Source organism: Pelophylax lessonae, assembly GCF_965119305.1.
Source record: "Pelophylax lessonae genome assembly, chromosome: 5".
NCBI classification, from domain to species: Eukaryota; Metazoa; Chordata; class Amphibia; order Anura; family Ranidae; genus Pelophylax; species Pelophylax lessonae.
The window spans coordinates 160,968,378-160,986,888 of NC_138772.1; the positions used below are offsets into that span (position 1 = coordinate 160,968,378).

At 43.9% G+C, this 18,511-nt stretch overlaps 1 protein-coding gene across 1 annotated transcript in view; it reads left to right on the forward strand.

Annotated features, from left to right (window-relative positions):
• TGFBR2 (transforming growth factor beta receptor 2) overlaps positions 1 to 18,511 on the forward strand; it is a gene marked incomplete at its 5' end in the record, with an annotated part of 245,809 nt that overhangs the window by 220,782 nt on the left and 6,516 nt on the right. Inside the window, one exon of the mRNA XM_082258911.1 lies at positions 4,627 to 4,754. Coding sequence (XP_082115037.1) covers positions 4,627 to 4,754 — 128 coding nt within the window. The remainder of the gene's footprint in view (positions 1 to 4,626; positions 4,755 to 18,511) is intronic.

An 18,511-nucleotide genomic window follows, 5' to 3' on the forward strand; every position in this document is an offset into this window, starting at 1 on the left:
CCTAAGGGGAATCACGAATGGTGTGGTGAAGGCACATGGTGTGATTTATTAATACAACAGTGAAGGACAAGGACTGTACGTTAAGGAACTTCATTAAACTAATAATTGATCCAAAATCTCCTTGAATATTATAAGGACTGTATGTAGCCCTGCTAATGTGTTTTTTCTTCCGGTGGATTGGTTCCTTTGTTTGGGGAGTGTAACACATGTGGTGTTGATTATTAAATGTGGTGTATAGCAGCAGCTTTTTCAATATCATCTAATATAAGAACAATAATATATAATATATATATATATATATATATATATATATATATATATATATATATATATATATATATATATGTTTTTTTCTGAGTGCTGGGTGAGTGGGTAGAGGCATAAATATCTTTTATCACTCCTTTTTTAGAAAGTTAATATTTACTTAGCTTAAAATAAGTTGAAGTTGTGTTGATATTGAATACTGAATTGAGTGCAAGGGCAATTTAAAACCCAGAGTATTGCTTGCACATAATTGGATAGTTGAAGTGAACATAGCTTTACCTTATTACCTAAGCTGTTTGAATATTCACTTTGCAAACCGAATATTTTGTGCTTCTCTTGTAAATCAACTCCAGTGAATAACTGACCAGGTATACATTTAAGGAGCTCCAACATTTCTGGTTCAATGCTGACTGAGTCATTGATTTACTTAAGGGCTCTTTCACACAGTGGAGTCCGTCGGACGGACTCCGTTTTTCTCAGTGGGGGATCAATCCGCTGATCCCATGCTGAGCAGAAGGATGACAGCTGTTCTCCGTGCTGTGTGCGGAGGCGGAGCTGTCAGGTCCCCATGCATCTGTATGGGGGAATCGGATGGGAACAGACCGTCGGTCCGTTCTCATCAGATCCCATCCGATCCACTGGACGGATGGAAAAAATAGGGTTTCCATCCGTCCAGATTTGACGGATCGGATGTCAGCGGACATGTCTCCGCTGACATCCGATGCCCCATAGAGATGCATGGGGTGACCATTCAGATCCGCCAAAAAAACTGCCTGTGTGAAAGGGCCCTTATGGTGCAACAAAATGATAACAGCCCAGAAGGTTACAACACCAGACCAATCAAAGTCAGTAATTTTACCTCACATATCTCTATTCCAAAAAACCTTTGTTTCAGGTGGTACTAAAGACAAAATCAAGAATTACATATATGACGTAGTCTGTCACTAGAATTGTTTTTGTTTTTCTGAGTCCCCTTGTACATTTTTCAACTGTTGGCCCTGTCAGTAAATCTTTTTATTTTTTAACTTCCCTTTAACAAATCAAACTGTCCAAGAAAGGTGGCAGTTAAAGGGTTGAGACAAACCATTTAACACTGGTAGGGGTGCTTACAATGGTCAGCTTGATCATCTATGCAAAGCCTTTATCCAAAAAGGAAAATAAACTGTTTCTGTTACTGCTTCAAAAGTGTGAGCTGGAGCTCAGCTTTGATTTGGTAGTCCATCTAAATCTGCTATTGCATTTAAACTAGCTTCCCCAGACAGTGCTGCTGTCCAAAAGAGTCTCTGATGCTCCACCAGAGATAGAGGAGTTACCTGAGGACAAGAAGTATGTTACTGGCCAGATCACCAAGTGAAAATAAAGGGGAAAAAATTAATGCAGCTTCCACATCTAAGGGTTGATAAGCTGCAATACAGTTTATTTTATTTTGGGGCTTAGATATGCTTTAGAAAAAATATTTACTTTTATTATCGCATATTTATTCAAATGAATTCATAAATGCTGTGCAGAGTTTTAGCGCTTTTAAATTGTACTAAACAAAACCAATAATTATAATGACCATAGGGCAGGAATGCATTTTCCCCAGTACTTGAGCTGTATCTATTTCTTGCTGTGATTTTAAAGAAGGTAATCTAAGGTGAAGGCATTAGTAACCATGGCATATCATTGTAAATTATTATACTTTGCGTCTTACACAGCAGCCCTTGAACAAATTCCTGCAGTGTCTTGATTTTTCAAAACAACATGAGCTAAATGTATCTCCCCTCTTGGTATTTTCGTTAGACCTCAGCAGTAGAATGGCCTGTATGAATATTTACAGGAACCATATCCCCCAAGGCTCTGATGCGTAAATTGTTCTGTCACTGAGCATTAGTTAGAGGTTACAATAACAAACTAGATAAAGTAGTAGAAGCTGAAACATTTTGCAAATGTTTCAATTATATAAGCTTGCCCTCTAAAAGGTCATTTGGACAGTAACCACAAAACATTTTAATTACTGTTTTTTTTTCCGTAAAATTAAATGTTCTCCGTAGGGCATCACGAAAGATAAATTAGGCATTCTAATACATGTTAATGCTTCTTGGGATAATTTTTTGTGTTTCTAGAAAACTGTTCATGTGTAAAGATATGAATTGTGTGTGTGTTTGTGTTGTATCTACACACATATTATTTCATACATTTTGACTTTAAATTAATCCATGAAGCTTAAAATCAGCCATAGATGGTTTGAAATTCAGCCAGTTCAGCAGGCTGGTTGTACAACAGTCCGTCTCTTGATCGACATCTGTACAGCCAGCCTCTTGGAATTATTTGCTCGATCAGTGCTGCCGGTTATAGCCAGCCACACTGATAATTGTATGCTGATGGCACAGAACTCTCCCCGCCATCAGAATACAATAGCTCTGTAGAAGGGTTTCCCCCACCAACACTGAGTGTGTTGATGGGGAAATAAACTCATTATTGCCCTGCCTTGTCTGTCAGGTCCCGCAAAACATGAAAATAACAATACCAGTAAATGTTTATCTTCACATCAATTACTGTGTGCCTGGGGAGGACCCTGGACACGTAACCCTAGATATGTCTGTGCACATCAGCACTAAAGCTGGCTATGCACTAGTAGATTTTTGTTTAAGACTTTTCATTTTAAGAAGGTTCATTTATTTTTCTAAAAGTTAGTAGGGTTAAATCAATGCTCACTATCAACCAGAGTGATGAGAAAATTCAAAGGAACAGGATAGAAAATGTTTGTGGTTTAAGACAGACAACCTTCAGGCTCCATTCACACCTGAGCGTATCGCTTTTAGCCATTTTTTCTGGCTTTTTTCAGGCGTTTTTTGCAGGTGTTTGGAGGCAGGCATTGACATCTAACAAAAATGCCTGTAATCTGCCAAAATAGAAGCTCATGTACTTTTCTGAGCTTCAGGCATTTTGCTTCAGGAGACAAAATGCTCAGATGTGAGCAGGGGTCATTGAAATTAATGGTATTTTGCTTGTTGGGTGTTTTAAGACTTCAGAAATGAGCGTTTTACAAGCTGAAATATGCTCAGGAGTGTACAGGGCCTTAGTGTTATTTCCGTAGTGTCTTTGTTACCTTTCATGAGAGATTAGTAACAGGTATGCTATGTATACCATGATATGTTGGTTGAATTAGATGGACTTTTTTCAACCAAACTTACTATGTAATGTGTATCTATAACCAAAACTGTTTGATGGCGTAGGAAACTGTTTTTGAATGGCATTGGATAGGGTTAAAAACCCCTACCAGGCTATTTTTTTAGTGCCTGTGTACGACTGGGCACCTATTTTATTCACTTCCCTCCTTCCTGTTATGGGCATAATATAAATGTACATTTTAGATTTTACCCTCTCTTTCTTTCCTTTTGTCAGTGTTTACCAGTACAAATAGCACTACACTAGCAATCTCAACCACCGGTGTCAGACCCACTCATTAAAAATAATCAATATCCTATCCACAGGTGAAAACTAACAGGGCAATCAGGACAAAGGAAAAAGAAAAGAACCCACCAACAAAAGTTTCTAAATAAAGCTGATTTGCGCAGTAGTGTAGCCATCCAGACCTTTTTCTTTCATCATCAGTGTTTGTATCTGATTAGATGTAGATACTGCTCTGCCAATCATTTTTCTGCCTGGCTTCTTCAACAAAATTGAGTTAAAAATATTTATTTTGTCGAGCTGAGCGGTGTTGACAGGGTCACCATCAGAACAATATTTTATCTGTGTATGATCAACTTTAGACAGAGTGGATTTGCAGCTTGCAAGTACAGCCTTGCATTAGTTATTGGATCGGTGGTGATTAGGGCTGTGAACAGTACGCACAGCCCAGGCACTAACTTTATAGTTTTACAATACAGCCTACCGCTGCATAATATTGACATTGTTCTAATGGTTAGAATAAAGATTGCCTTTTGTTGTGGCATACTTACAATACTCATCCACATTCAGATTGGGATTAAGCCCCCGTTCACATTAGGTCGCTCCGACTTAGGGGGCGACCTGTGAAGTCGCGTGCACCGCGACTTCGGTGCGACTTGCACGGACTTCATAAAATGAATGTCTATGCAAGTCGCCTCCAGGTCACCCCGAAGTAGTACAGGACCCTTTTTATAAGTCGGAGCGACTTGTGTCGCTCCTATTAGAACCGGTCCTGTACTACTCAATGGACCCGACGGTGCACGACTTGCCAGGCTGACCAAGTCGCCTGGCAAGTCGTAATAGTGTGAAACGGCTCTTAACATCACAACTTTTATAAGTCTCAGGAAACACATATTACATATAAAAAAGTCTTACGCACATTTGAAAAATAACAACAAATATTACATCATTTGCTTTTTTTTTTTGTAGAAGTAAAAGATTATGAACCTCCATTTGGAACCAAAGTAAGAGAGCACCCATGTGTTGAAAGCATGAAGGATAATGTCCTCAGAGATCGAGGTCGACCTGAAATTTCCAACCATTGGTTAATTCACCAGGTAAAAAAAAAAAAAAAAAACAAACATATTTATCAGATATTTATTTAGTTATGTTGTTTTTAATGTAATATATTTCTCATATCCATAACAAGTGTAGCAAATATGTTTACTACCATGACAAATTAGTTGTTCCTGGAGCCATCTTTTTCACATGTTCCAAGATGAGGCTTCAGTGGTGACCAAAAATTTTTATACTTTCTGAGTTGTTGGCCTGGAATAAGAATGCAGTTTAGGAAAGAGAGAATTACCAGGAGTCCATAATTGTTCTGGAGATATTGCTTGACCTAAAACATTACTCCTAATAAATGGTTATTAATTGGCTATCATATACTGTAAATGCCAAAGCTAAATTGCTTGAAGTTTTTTTTCCATGAATAATTAACTTTAACAACACATCAGAGAGACTATTCTTATGTTTATTTGGTGACTTTGTGAAATGCTGACTGAACACAGACACATGGTTTGCCTGGAGCCTTAGCAGCCTCTGTGCCTTCTGCCGCAGAGTCTGTATCTGCTATTTAGTCTCAGAAATCCTTCAGGGATGATAATGCCCCTGAGGAATTGTGGGACACTGCCATTTACTCCCAGGTTTAAGGAGTCCATTTTGGCTTATAATGATACCCACCACTATGAAATTGGAAGATCAGCCTGCAGCTTCTATCAGTGCTGCTACCTGTCTAGCATCCCTTAGAGGCCCTACCAAGACCTTTCAGGTGCACTCACTAGGCTAATACACCCTTTATGGGGACTGAGAGACTTCAAATAATTTGTTCACACCTACCAAATGTTCAGCAGCCCAATAACCAAGACTTTTATGTGGAAGTGGGCCATTCCTGGCATGGACCCTGTGTTATAAAGCACTAATGAACCCAAATGGAGGTTGTACCTGTTTTTAAGAACCCCACTAGAATTGGGGCCATAAGAAGAGTTCCTGTTCTCTTCTAACTGTTTCCCCGTTTGTACAGTATTTAGAGTTCATGCCAGCAGCCCTAGGCTACTGCATGAATGGGTTAGAAGTCTTCCATCTTTTTTCTTGTATTAATTGTTTTAACAGTGAATATGCCAAGAACTCTTTGGCTCAAACGTTTGTCTGTGGAGCATGCATGCAAAAATTCATCTCTTTGAAGCTTCCTTGGACACTCTTTTCTAGGATATCACTGAGGGTAAGAGTACTTACCTTCCCCAGCAAAAAAGCATAAACCTCAAGCAGGGAAGATCCACCTCCTCTCTGAGTTAATGCACAGATTAGTAGACCTCCATGCAACCTTTGAAGGTCTTTTGTAAAAGGAGTTATTGCTCCAGTTCCAGTGGTGGAAAGATGTATTAGGTCCTACTCAAATCTTTTCACAGTCCCCAAACTAAAAGGGACATCTGCCCCATTTTTCATCTCATGGCCTAAATGGCCAAAAACTTCACACAAAATCCACCAGGTCTTTCAAATACTTCCTCCATCAGATTGACTTTCTGTTGTCTGTGGACATTAGGGATGCATGATTTTATGTCCCCATTTTTCCTTCACTTTGATGTGGATCTCCAGGACTTCTAGTTTGTGGACCTGCCCTTTGAGTCGTATTATGGTCCCCAAATGTTCACCAAGCTTTTTGCATGTTTGCTCGCCTTGGACATCCCAATTGTTGAATATGAGGCCAACCCTCTGTTGAAGGAGCAGTCAGCATGAGTTCTGGTCATCAATGTGGTCCAAACAATTTAAACTTTCAAAAGGTTTGGTTGTATCTTCAAAAGTCAGTGTTGGGGCAGAATCATTGCTTGGAGTATCTAGGACCTATCTTAGACAGAGCCAAAGCCAGAGTTTTTCTTTTCCAAGAGAAAATACATGCTTTCCACTCCCACTCTTGGAGTCTAACTGTTTGATTCTGAATGAGAGTCCTAAGAATGATGGTGGCCTTATTTGGCATGGTTCTTTTTACCCAGTTCCACTCCAAAACACTCCATCTTGGCATCCTGTCATTGTAGCGCACATTTATTCAGTCTCTGGACAAACACATTTTCCTGACACTGAGGACTAGGCAGTCTCTTGCCCAATGGCTCAGGAATCCACGCTAGGGAAGAGTTCTAGACATGTTGTCACTGTAGTACACTTGGACACAATTTGGTTGTCCCTGCAATGCTGGACAATGCCACAGACACATTATTCATCAGGGAGGAACCAGAAATGTTGTCATGGCAAAAGAAGTAGAAAGAATTCTGTCAGCAAAATTGTATGTTCCAGCCTTGTCCACCTTTTGCATCCCAGTCATGTATAATGGACAGGCAGACTTCCTCAGCTGTCAGCATCTGGATCTGAAAAATGGGTTCTACACCTAGAGGTATTCAAGGACCTGTGTCCCAAGTGGATGCTGGATGTGGCCCTCCTGGTCCCCAGGTTCAACAACAATCCGGACAACCAGTACCGCCTGATCTATGCCTTTCCTTCCCTAAAACACTTTTTTTGTCTGCTCTGCAGGACTGATACAGAGGGCATTCTTGTTATTCCCATAACTCCAGACTGGCCCAGGCTGATAACTCTTTACAGATGTGCCATGGGCTCTGTCTGTCCCAAGGACCAGTTTACCATCCTGCTTTATAAAAGCTGGCTTTAATGGGGTGGCTGTTGAATCCCCTGTCTTAAAGAGGTTGTAAACTCATAATTTTCACTTTAGCTTATTCTAATCTGCAGAAACAAAGCAGTTGATAGATGCCTGTAAAAGATTTCTTACTTGTTTATTCTTCCTGTAATCCTTCCTGTAATTTTTTCTGACGTCATCTGCGCATGCCCAGTGTGTTATCTAATCCACGGCACGTCTGCATGCCGTTTCTGAACTCTCCCTGTTCTGTCAGGGCACAGCTAAGTCTCGCGATTAGCTATGCCGTTCTTTCCAGCTTCCTGTCATCTCACAGGGGGAGTGAGCATGACAGTTTACACAAGGGGAGGGGGGAGGAGGGAGCGAGTGAGTGAAAATTCCAAGCATTCCAAGACAGTGTGAGAGACTGAGAGAGCACGTCTTACACAGAGAGTCTTACAACTACAGTAAGGGCGGAAATGACGGCAGCAGGGGGAGCATAAAACAGGACTAGACATGGCGCTGCCTACACCAAGGAAGAGGAAAAAGATAAACTTTAAAATAAAGGTATTTCTAGACAGTTATGATGTGAATATTTAATGTGAAATGTAATTATATTGCATGTACGTTTAATACATTGTAAAAGTTTGATTTTCATAGCTGAGTTTACTTCCTCTTTAAGGGACCCAAGCCTCTTCAAAATTAGTGATTCCCACAATGTTAAAAGCCAGGAAGTCAATTTCCTATAAGGTCTACCATCACACAAGGAAGACATACTGTGCTTGAAAGGGAGCTTTCATCTTTCATCCCCAAAAAATACCCTATACGACAAATCCTGAACTTTTTGCAATCAGGTCTGGATCAAGCTTTTGATCAGCTTTTGAGTGCCATCAAGGGTCAGGTCTTGGTGCTTGCAGTCTGGTTTCAGAGACAACTAGCCTCTCAGTCTTTGAATAAGACGTTTGTACAGGGTGTCTCTCAAGTAGCTCTCCCTGTGCACTCACCTTGACCCCGTGGGATTTGCATTTGATTCTCCCAGTACTTTAAAACTGCCTTTTGAACCTATCAGAGATATTCCCCTTTTTACTTTTATTTACAGGGCGTGTGTTTGAGCTAGCAGCCTTGTCTAGTAAAGTACTATTTCTGGTTTTACACAAGGTGGTGTTGAATCCTAGAGCCTCTTTCTTTCCTAAGCTGGGTTTGACCTTTCACCCAGACCAGCACATTTTTATTCTATCCCTCAATTTGGCTAGCTTAGTGTGTTCTTTTCATGTCTACCTCACAACCACTGCTTTGATTAGAAAGACTGGAACCTGCTGTCATCCCTCATGGCCCTGTAAGGGAGTACCAGCTTCTCGCTCCACCATTTCTATTTCTAAGACAGATCATAATCATCCAAGCAGATGTTCTTAAGCATTGGTTTCCACCCTTCCCTTTTAGGCTACACTCTACTAGATCTGAAAGTGCAAATGGATGTTCAAGCTACTTCTGATGCCAGTTTGTTGTTGTGTGGGCCTGTTAGTGTTTTGTTGCTGTTACCCACACCTCATTTGGAATGCTTTTGGACATCCTAATAGTTTATAAATCCTGTGTCCCTCAATGAGAAGAAATGTTGGATTTTTGTACGTATAATCCAAAGCCTCCTGTAGGCAGCAGTATAATTCTATATTCTATGAATGTCTGTGTCCCTCAATGAACTTCAAGAAATTGATGACATATACAGTGCAGTGTGTCACTATCATTAACACAGTAGTTTTTGTTTTTCAGAGTCCCATGTATGACATAGTTTTATTACCTATTGATCCGTCAGTAAACCTGTTGGTTTTCCACTTCTGTATTAGGCCAAGCTATCTAGCTAAAGTGGCAGTTAGAGGGTTTGGGACAAACCATATAACACTGACAGTGGTGTTTACAAAGGTCTTATTTAGGCTTAAATTTGTTTGTATTTTCTATTAAAGTCCATTTGAAACTACTTGTCCATATAAAACTGCCCTGTTCACCAGGTGTCAGGGCGCTGCTAAAAGATTTCACGGATAAAATGAACAGAGTTGTCTTATAACAAGAAATAGAAAAAAAAAACTGATCTACTGGGAGGCAAATACTTAGCCACTTTAATACAGGGCACTTTCACCCCCTTCCTGCCCAGACCATTTTTCATCTTTCAGCACTCTCGCTCAATGATAATTACTCAGTCATGCAACGCTGTACACAATCACATTTTTTATCATTTTTTTTCACACAAATAGAGCTTTCTTTTGGTGGTATTTAATCAGCACTGGGTTTTTTATTTTTTGCGATATAAGTAAAAAAAAGAGCGAAAATTTTGAAAAAAAAAATAAAAAACATTTTGTTTTAGTTTATATTATAAAATTTTGCAAATAATACATTTTTTTTTTTTCATACATTTGGGCCGTAATTTATACTGGTAAACATAACCCAAATTATGGACACAGCCGGTCACATATTAAAGAGCCTTTTTTTTTTAATTTGCTTTTTACACTGATCAGGGACATGCCGCATCCCGATCGCCACGCTGTGCTGCATGCCCCCAGGGGCACAGGAGAGTGGCGAGAATGGGCAGACGGCCAATGATGCCCACCCGGAGGGACAGAGCATTCCTGCCGGTGTCCTTTTACAATGCACCGGTAGGGAAGAGGTTAAGGTCAATGCTATTCAGAGACTGCATATATGTCATTTTTTATTTTGCCCATAGTTACACTATACATGTATTATTTATATGTATAAGCACCTGAATTTGACATGGCATCAGCATCTTGCAATCTCTTGCACAGCATTGGTCAGACTGGGAAAGGGAGGAACTAGACTGGAAATCAATCAGGTGCGCTGCATGCAAATGTGCTATAAAGAAACATGATGGTAAAAAGAGGAGTGAGCTGATGGATGATTTTATCAGCCTGGTGCTTCTTTTTTTCTGACTGATAAATTGTGTATTGATCCCTGATACCTTAAATAGTAGGTGTAGCCAACATCCCGGATATGAATTTTAAAGCAAGATTTGGTGCCTCAAGCCAAGGGGGTGGGACTTTAAGGGCTCAGTCAGGTAATAGAACACGTAGTAAATAAAAAACTGTTACAATTTATTAAAGATATTTTGCATAATAATGCATACAATGATAATCATCATAATGTGCCAATGGGTTATAGACCCATGTGAGAAGGTGAGAAATAAGGTAGAGAAGTGACAATGTGAATGGTGACTCTGATATAGATCTCTGTCTGTTCTTGCTCAATGTGTGTGAGCTTAGTTGAGAGAGAGTATATCTGAAACTTCCGACGCATTTCGGCATATATTGCCTTTATCAAGGAAGAGAGGGGGCCACCATATCTGAAAGATATATAGTGGGTACATGTCAAGAAATGCAATGCATAAAAAATAGGGAATTTATTTGTATAATGAGGTAAGTATACACATACTTGTGACTAAAAAGTCGGATCCTGGACCTTTCTATTTGTTCTCCCAAAGCTATTCACACAGGATTTTGGAGGACTTGCTATCTGTGATGTGAAAAAATTGGTAGTAATTAGGGTTGAGCGGACACCTAGATGTCCGTGTTCGACGGGTTCGGCCGAACTTTAAAAAAAAGTCCGGGTCCGTGTCCCGGACTTTTACCGAACTTTTCCCGGACACCGAACCCCATTGAAGTCAATGGGGACCCGAACTTTAAGGCACTAAAATGGCTCTAAAACACCAAAGGAAAGGGCTAGAGTGCTGCAAATGGCAGCAAAACGTAATTAAGAGCATGGCAAGTGCTCTGCAAACAAATGTGGATAGGGAAATAACTTAAAACAACAAAAAAAAACAGAAAAATAAAACAATGTTCTTCTTCATCTCTGAAGGACGAGGCCCATATGGAGTAGGAGGGAGGTTGAGGTGGTGGTGGATGTGGCGGTGACATAGGCGTGCGCACAGGGTGTGCTGGGTGTGCCTGGGCACACCCTAATCACCTAGGGCACATAGCATTGCCAGTGAGGAGATGGGAAAGATCTCCCTGGGACCTGCTCTGCTCTATTTCTCCTTGCCTACAGGTACATGGCCCCGATACATTACTCTCCCTGCTGGCAAACACATGCATGTGTATTTCAACTTTGGGGTGCACACCTTAATGCAATAGGCTGCGCACACCTATGGGCGGTGTAGGTGGAAGCGGCGGTGGAGGAGGACCAGGGCCGGATTAACAGCATCATGGGCTTGGTGCTGAGGATTTTGAAGGGCCTTAGGGCCGTGCCTTGCCATGCACCCAGAGGAGGAAGGGTGCAGCCATGCATGCCTAATTCAACATGGGATGCTGTCTCTGAAGCCCATAAACACATCCATGCATCGCCAACTGTCCCTCCTTGTCCGGCCTTCACGCTGTGTGGGGAGGTTCTGAGGGTGCTGCCTGGGGAAGCGAGCATAGAAGCCAGACTTCTGTGTTTACAAGTGACAGAAGAGCGGTAACAGTGAATATGGCCAACCCGGGGCCTATATAAAAGGTAGGGGCCTGGAGCTGCAGCTCCAATAGCCCCTACATTAATCTGGCCCTGAGGAGGAGGACGAGGTAGCCAACACTGCTTCTTTTCACAAATTTTAAATGAGGGTACACCCCAAAAGAGTGAGAAAGAGCAAAAATGGAACAATGGGTGGGTAAGGTCGGTATCCATTGCTATTCTGCACAAGGTACGGAAAAGTCCCGTGGGATCCATGCCTGGTTCATTTTAATGAACGTGAGCTTGTCCACATTGTCTCTGGACAGGCGGCTGCGCTTGTCTGTTATAACGCCCCCAGCCGTGCTAAATACCCGTTCAGATAATACACTGGCTGCAGGGCACGCCAGCACCTCCAAGGCGTAAAGGGCAAGCTCAGGCCATGTGCCCAATTTGGAGACCCAGAAGTTGAAGGGGGCAGACCCGTCATTCACTACATGTAGGCGTGTGCACACATACTGCTCCACCATGTTGGTAAAATGCTGCCTCCTGCTAAGACGTTCCATCTGAGCTGCTGGTGCTGCTGTTTGTTGTGGCGTGCTGACAAAGCTTTTCCACATTTCGGCCATGCTAACCCTGCCTTCTGAGGTGCTGGCGGTGCCCTGGTTGCGTTGGCGACCTCCTCCTCCTCCTCCTCTGCCTTGTGCTTCCACTGTGGCCCCGCTGTCAGATGGGAATGCCAGCAGCATGGCGTCTACCAGCGTGCGCTTGTACTCGCGCATCTTGCGATCGCGCTCCAGTGAGTGAATTAAGGACGGTACGTTGTCCTTGTAACGGGGATCCAGCAGCGTGGCCACCCAGTAATCAGCACAAGTTAGAATGTGGGCAACTCGGCGGTCGTTGTGGAGACACTGCAGCATGTAATCGCTCATGTGTGCCAGGCTGCCCAGAGGCAACGAAAGGCTGTCCTCTGTGGGAGGTGTATGGTCCGTGTCCTCTGTATCCCCCCAGCCACGCACCAGTGATGGCCATGAGCTGGCCTGGGTGCCACCCTGCTGTGAACATGGTTCCATCTCCTCCTCCAGCTCCTCCTCCTCCTCATCCTCCTCATCCTCCAGAACTGTGCCCCTGCTGGACAATTGCGTCCCTGGCGTTTGCGTGTGCAGGAACCCACCCTCGGAGCCCCTTGCGAATGACTGCCCTGAAAGCCTTGGAAATGTTACCTCTTCATCCTCCTCCTCCTCCTCATCCTGTGCCACATCCTCTTCCATCATCGCCCGAATTGTTTTTTCAAGGAGGCATAGAAGTGGGATAGTTAAGCTGAGAACGGCGTCATTGCCACTGGCCATGTTGGTGGAGTACTCAAAACAGCGCAACAAGGCACACAGGTCTCGCATGGAGGCCCAGTTATTGGTGGTGAAGTGGTGCTGTTCCGCAGAGCGACTCACGCGTGCGTGCTGCAGCTGAAACTCCACTATGGCCTGCTGCTGCTCGCACAGTCTTTCCAGCATGTGCAAGGTGGAGTTCCACCTTGTGGGCACGTCACATATGAGGCGGTGAGCGGGAAGGCCGAAGTTACGCTGCAGCGCTGCCAGGCGAGCAGCAGCAGGGTGAGAACGCCGAAAGTGCGCACAAACGGCCCGCACTTTCTGCAGCAGCTCTGACATATCGGGGTAGTTTTTAAGGAACCTCTGCACCACCAAATTCAGCACATGCGCCAGGCAAGGGATGTGCGTCAAACCGGCTAGGCCCAGAGCTGCTATGAGATTTCGCCCGTTATCGCACACCACCAGGCCGGGCTTGAGGCTCGCTGGCAGCAACCACTCATTTGTCTGCTGTTCCATGCTCCTCCACAACTCCTGCGCGGTGTGTGGTTTGTCCCCCAAACAGGCAAGTTGTAAAACTGCCTGCTGTCGTTTACCCCTGGCCGTGCTGAAGTTGGTGGTGAAGGTGTTACGCTGTCCGGATGAGGAGGCGGTAGAGGATGAGGAAGCGGAGTAGGAGGAGTTAGGAACAGGAGGCAAACTGAAGCGCCCTGCAATCCTCGGTGGTGGAAGGACATGCGCCAAATTGCTATCCGCCTCAGGCCCATCCGCCACTGCATTTACCCAGTGTGCCGTTAGGGAGATATAACGCCCCTGACCGTGCTTACTGGTCCACGTATCCGTAGTTAGGTGGACCTTGGCACAGATGGCGTTGCGCAGTGCACACCTGATTTTTTCCCCCACTTGGTTGTGCAGGGAAGGGATGGCTTGCCTGGAAAAGTAGTGGCGGCTGGGCACGACGTACTGTGGGACAGCCACCGACATAAGGTTTTTAAAACTGTGCGTCTCCACCAGACGGAATGACAGCATTTCAAAGGCCAATAATTTTGAAATGCTGGCATTCAGGGCCAGGGATCGCGGGTGGGTAGGGGGGTACTTCCTCTTCCTCTCAAGTGTTTGGGAGATGGAAAGCTGAACGCTTCCACGGGACATTGTGGAGATGGTTGTTGGTGACCCAGGTGGTGGTGTTGCTGACAGATCGTCTGTTTGCGGGGTGGCAGGTGCCGGTATCACTACAGATGTGGCTGGAGCGGCCGAGACTGCAGCAGAAGAGGAAGCAGGATGAGCCAGAGACGTTTCTTGGTTTTGAAGGTGTGTACTCCACTGCAGCTCGTGCTTTGCACTTAGATGCCTGATCATGCAGGTTGTGCTCAGGTTGAGAAGGTTCATGCCTCGCTTCAAGCTCTGATTGCACAGGGTGCAAACCACTCGTGTCCTGTCATCAGCACATTTTCTAAAGAACTTCCACGCTAGAGAACTCCTATGAGCTGACTTTGGTGCGCTCGTTCCCTTGCTGCGTTGGGCAGTAGCGGGCGTAGTGTCTAGGGCACGGCCGCTCCGCTTCTGCACCCTGCTCCCTCTTCTGCTGTGCTGGTGGCTCTGTGCGACCACCGCCTCTTCCTCCAAACTACTCAGTTCACCTGCATGACGTTCATTCCATGTGGGGTCGAGGACCTCATCGTCCTCCACATCATCTTCCACCCAGTCTTCACCCCTGCCCTCCTTGTCGGTCTCCACAATGCTGAACGCCGCAGCAGTTGGCACCTGCGTTTCGTCATCATCGGAGACGTGCTGCGATGATCCTTGCATGTACTCATCTTGAGAAATAAGTGGTTGGGCATCGCTGCACTCAATCTCTTCCACTTCTGGGGCAGGGCTAGGTGGATGGCCCTGGGAAACCCTGCTGACAGAGTCCTCAAAAAGAATAAGAGACTGCTGTATGGCTTGGGGCTCAGACTGCTGGCCTGATTTGCAAGGGGGTGAGGTGAAAGACGGTTGGACATTGGCTGCAGGTGCCAACTCTGACCTTTCTGCAGTAGACTGGGTGGGAGACAATGTGAAGGAACTGGAGGCACTGTCAGCAGCAAACCAATCTACTATCGCCTCAACTTGTTCTGGCCTCATCACTTCTAGGGGCGTTTGATGCCCTACCAAATACTGATGCAGGTTCTGTCGCCTACTCACACTTGAGGAAGGTGTTTCACTTGTGCGTGTAGCTGGCACAGATCGACCATGTCCTCTCCTTGCAACAGGAGCTCTACCAGCAGCACCACGACCCAGGCCACGGCCCTTATTTGACGGTCTCCTCATATTTCTGTAATTTAAGATCTTGCCCTAGAAAGGTTTTTATTGAATAGCGGAATAGAAAATATGATCCAAAAAAAGTGTATGTATATCACACGTACACAACCACACTAGGCCCCAATTACTATTGTTTGTACCCCTAAAAGGCTAGGAGTAGGGGGAGTATGGAACAGGCAGCACCCTCAAACCTTCAGAAGTATGAGATGAACCCCAACAACTTGGAAAGGTGGATCTCTCTCACACGTACCGACACAGACTATCCCGCAATTCAATTGATCCTCAAAGGTTTTTATTGAATAGCGGAATAGGAAATATGATCAAAAAAAGTGTATGTATCTCGCACGTACACAACCACACTAGGCCCCAATTACTATTGTTTGTACCCCTAAAAGGCTAGATGAGGAGTAGGGGGGGTATGGAACAGGCAGCACCCTCAAACCTTCAGAAGTATGAGATGAACCCCAACAACTTGGAAAGGTGGATCTCTCTCACACGTACCGACACAGACTATCCCGCAATTCAATTGATCCTCAAAGGTTTTTATTGAATAGCGGAATAGGAAATATGATCAAAAAAAGTGTATGTATCTCGCACGTACACAACCACACTAGGCCCCAATTACTATTGTTTGTACCCCTAAAAGGCTAGATGAGGAGTAGGGGGGGTATGGAACAGGCAGCACCCTCAAACCTTCAGAAGTATGAGATGAACCCCAACAACTTGGAAAGGTGGATCTCTCTCACACGTACCGACACAGACTATCCCGCAATTCAATTGATCCTCAAAGGTTTTTATTGAATAGCGGAATAGGAAATATGATCAAAAAAAGTGTATGTATCTCGCACGTACACAACCACACTAGGCCCCAATTACTATTGTTTGTACCCCTAAAAGGCTAGATGAGGAGTAGGGGGGGTATGGAACAGGCAGCACCCTCAAACCTTCAGAAGTATGAGATGAACCCCAACAACTTGGAAAGGTGGATCTCTCTCACACGTACCGACACAGACTATCCCGCAATTCAATTGATCCTCAAAGGTTTTTATTGAATAGCGGAATAGGAAATATGATCAAAAAAAGTGTATGTATCTCGCACGTACACAACCACACTAGGCCCCAATTACTATTGTTTGTACCCCTAAAAGGCTAGATGAGGAGTAGGGGGGGTATGGAACAGGCAGCACCCTCAAACCTTCAGAAGTATGAGATGAACCCCAACAACTTGGAAAGGTGGATCTCTCTCACACGTACCGACACAGACTATCCCGCAATTCAATTGATCCTCAAAGGTTTTTATTGAATAGCGGAATAGGAAATATGATCAAAAAAAGTGTATGTATCTCGCACGTACACAACCACACTAGGCCCCAATTACTATTGTTTGTACCCCTAAAAGGCTAGATGAGGAGTAGGGGGGGTATGGAACAGGCAGCACCCTCAAACCTTCAGAAGTATGAGATGAACCCCAACAACTTGGAAAGGTGGATCTCTCTCACACGTACCAACACAGACTATCCCCCAATTTAACTGATCCCCAAAGGTTTTTGATTAAATAGCGGAATAGAAAATATGATCCCAAAAAAGTGTATGTATATCACACGTACACAACCACACTAGGCCCCAATTACTATTGTTTGTACCCCTAAAAGGCTAGGAGTAGGGGGAGTATGGAACAGGCAGCACCCTCAAACCTTCAGAAGTATGAGATGAACCCCAACAACTTGGAAAGGTGGATCTCTCTCACACGTACCAACACAGACTATCCCCCAATTTAACTGATCCCCAAAGGTTTTTGATTAAATAGCGGAATAGAAAATATGATCCCAAAAAAGTGTATGTATATCACACGTACACAACCACACTAGGCCCCAATTACTATTGTTTGTACCCCTAAAAGGCTAGGAGTAGGGGGAGTATGGAACAGGCAGCACCCTCAAACCTTCAGAAGTATGAGATGAACCTCAACAACTTGGAAAGGTGGATCTCTCTCACACGTACCAACACAGACTATCCCCCAATTTAACTGATCCCCAAAGGTTTTTGATTAAATAGCGGAATAGAAAATATGATCCCAAAAAAGTGTATGTATATCACACGTACACAACCACACTAGGCCCCAATTACTATTGTTTGTACCCCTAAAAGGCTAGGAGTAGGGGGAGTATGGAACAGGCAGCACCCTCAAACCTTCAGAAGTATGAGATGAACCCCAACAACTTGGAAAGGTGGATCTCTCTCACACGTACCAACACAGACTATCCCCCAATTTAACTGATCCCCAAAGGTTTTTGATTAAATAGCGGAATAGAAAATATGATCCCAAAAAAGTGTATGTATATCACACGTACACAACCACACTAGGCCCCAATTACTATTGTTTGTACCCCTAAAAGGCTAGGAGTAGGGGGAGTATGGAACAGGCAGCACCCTCAAACCTTCAGAAGTATGAGATGAACCCCAACAACTTGGAAAGGTGGATCTCTCTCACACGTACCAACACAGACTATCCCCCAATTTAACTGATCCCCAAAGGTTTTTGATTAAATAGCGGAATAGAAAATATGATCCCAAAAAAGTGTATGTATATCACACGTACACAACCACACTAGGCCCCAATTACTATTGTTTGTACCCCTAAAAGGCTAGGAGTAGGGGGAGTATGGAACAGGCAGCACCCTCAAACCTTCAGAAGTATGAGATGAACCTCAACAACTTGGAAAGGTGGATCTCTCTCACACGTACCAACACAGACTATCCCCCAATTTAACTGATCCCCAAAGGTTTTTGATTAAATAGCGGAATAGAAAATATGATCCCAAAAAAGTGTATGTATATCACACGTACACAACCACACTAGGCCCCAATTACTATTGTTTGTACCCCTAAAAGGCTAGGAGTAGGGGGGGTATGGAACAGGCAGCACCCTCAAACCTTCAGAAGTATGAGATGAACCCCAACAACTTGGAAAGGTGGATCTCTCTCACACGTACCAACACAGACTATCCCCCAATTTAACTGATCCCCAAAGGTTTTTGATTAAATAGCGGAATAGAAAATATGATCCCAAAAAAGTGTATGTATATCACACGTACACAACCACACTAGGCCCCAATTACTATTGTTTGTACCCCTAAAAGGCTAG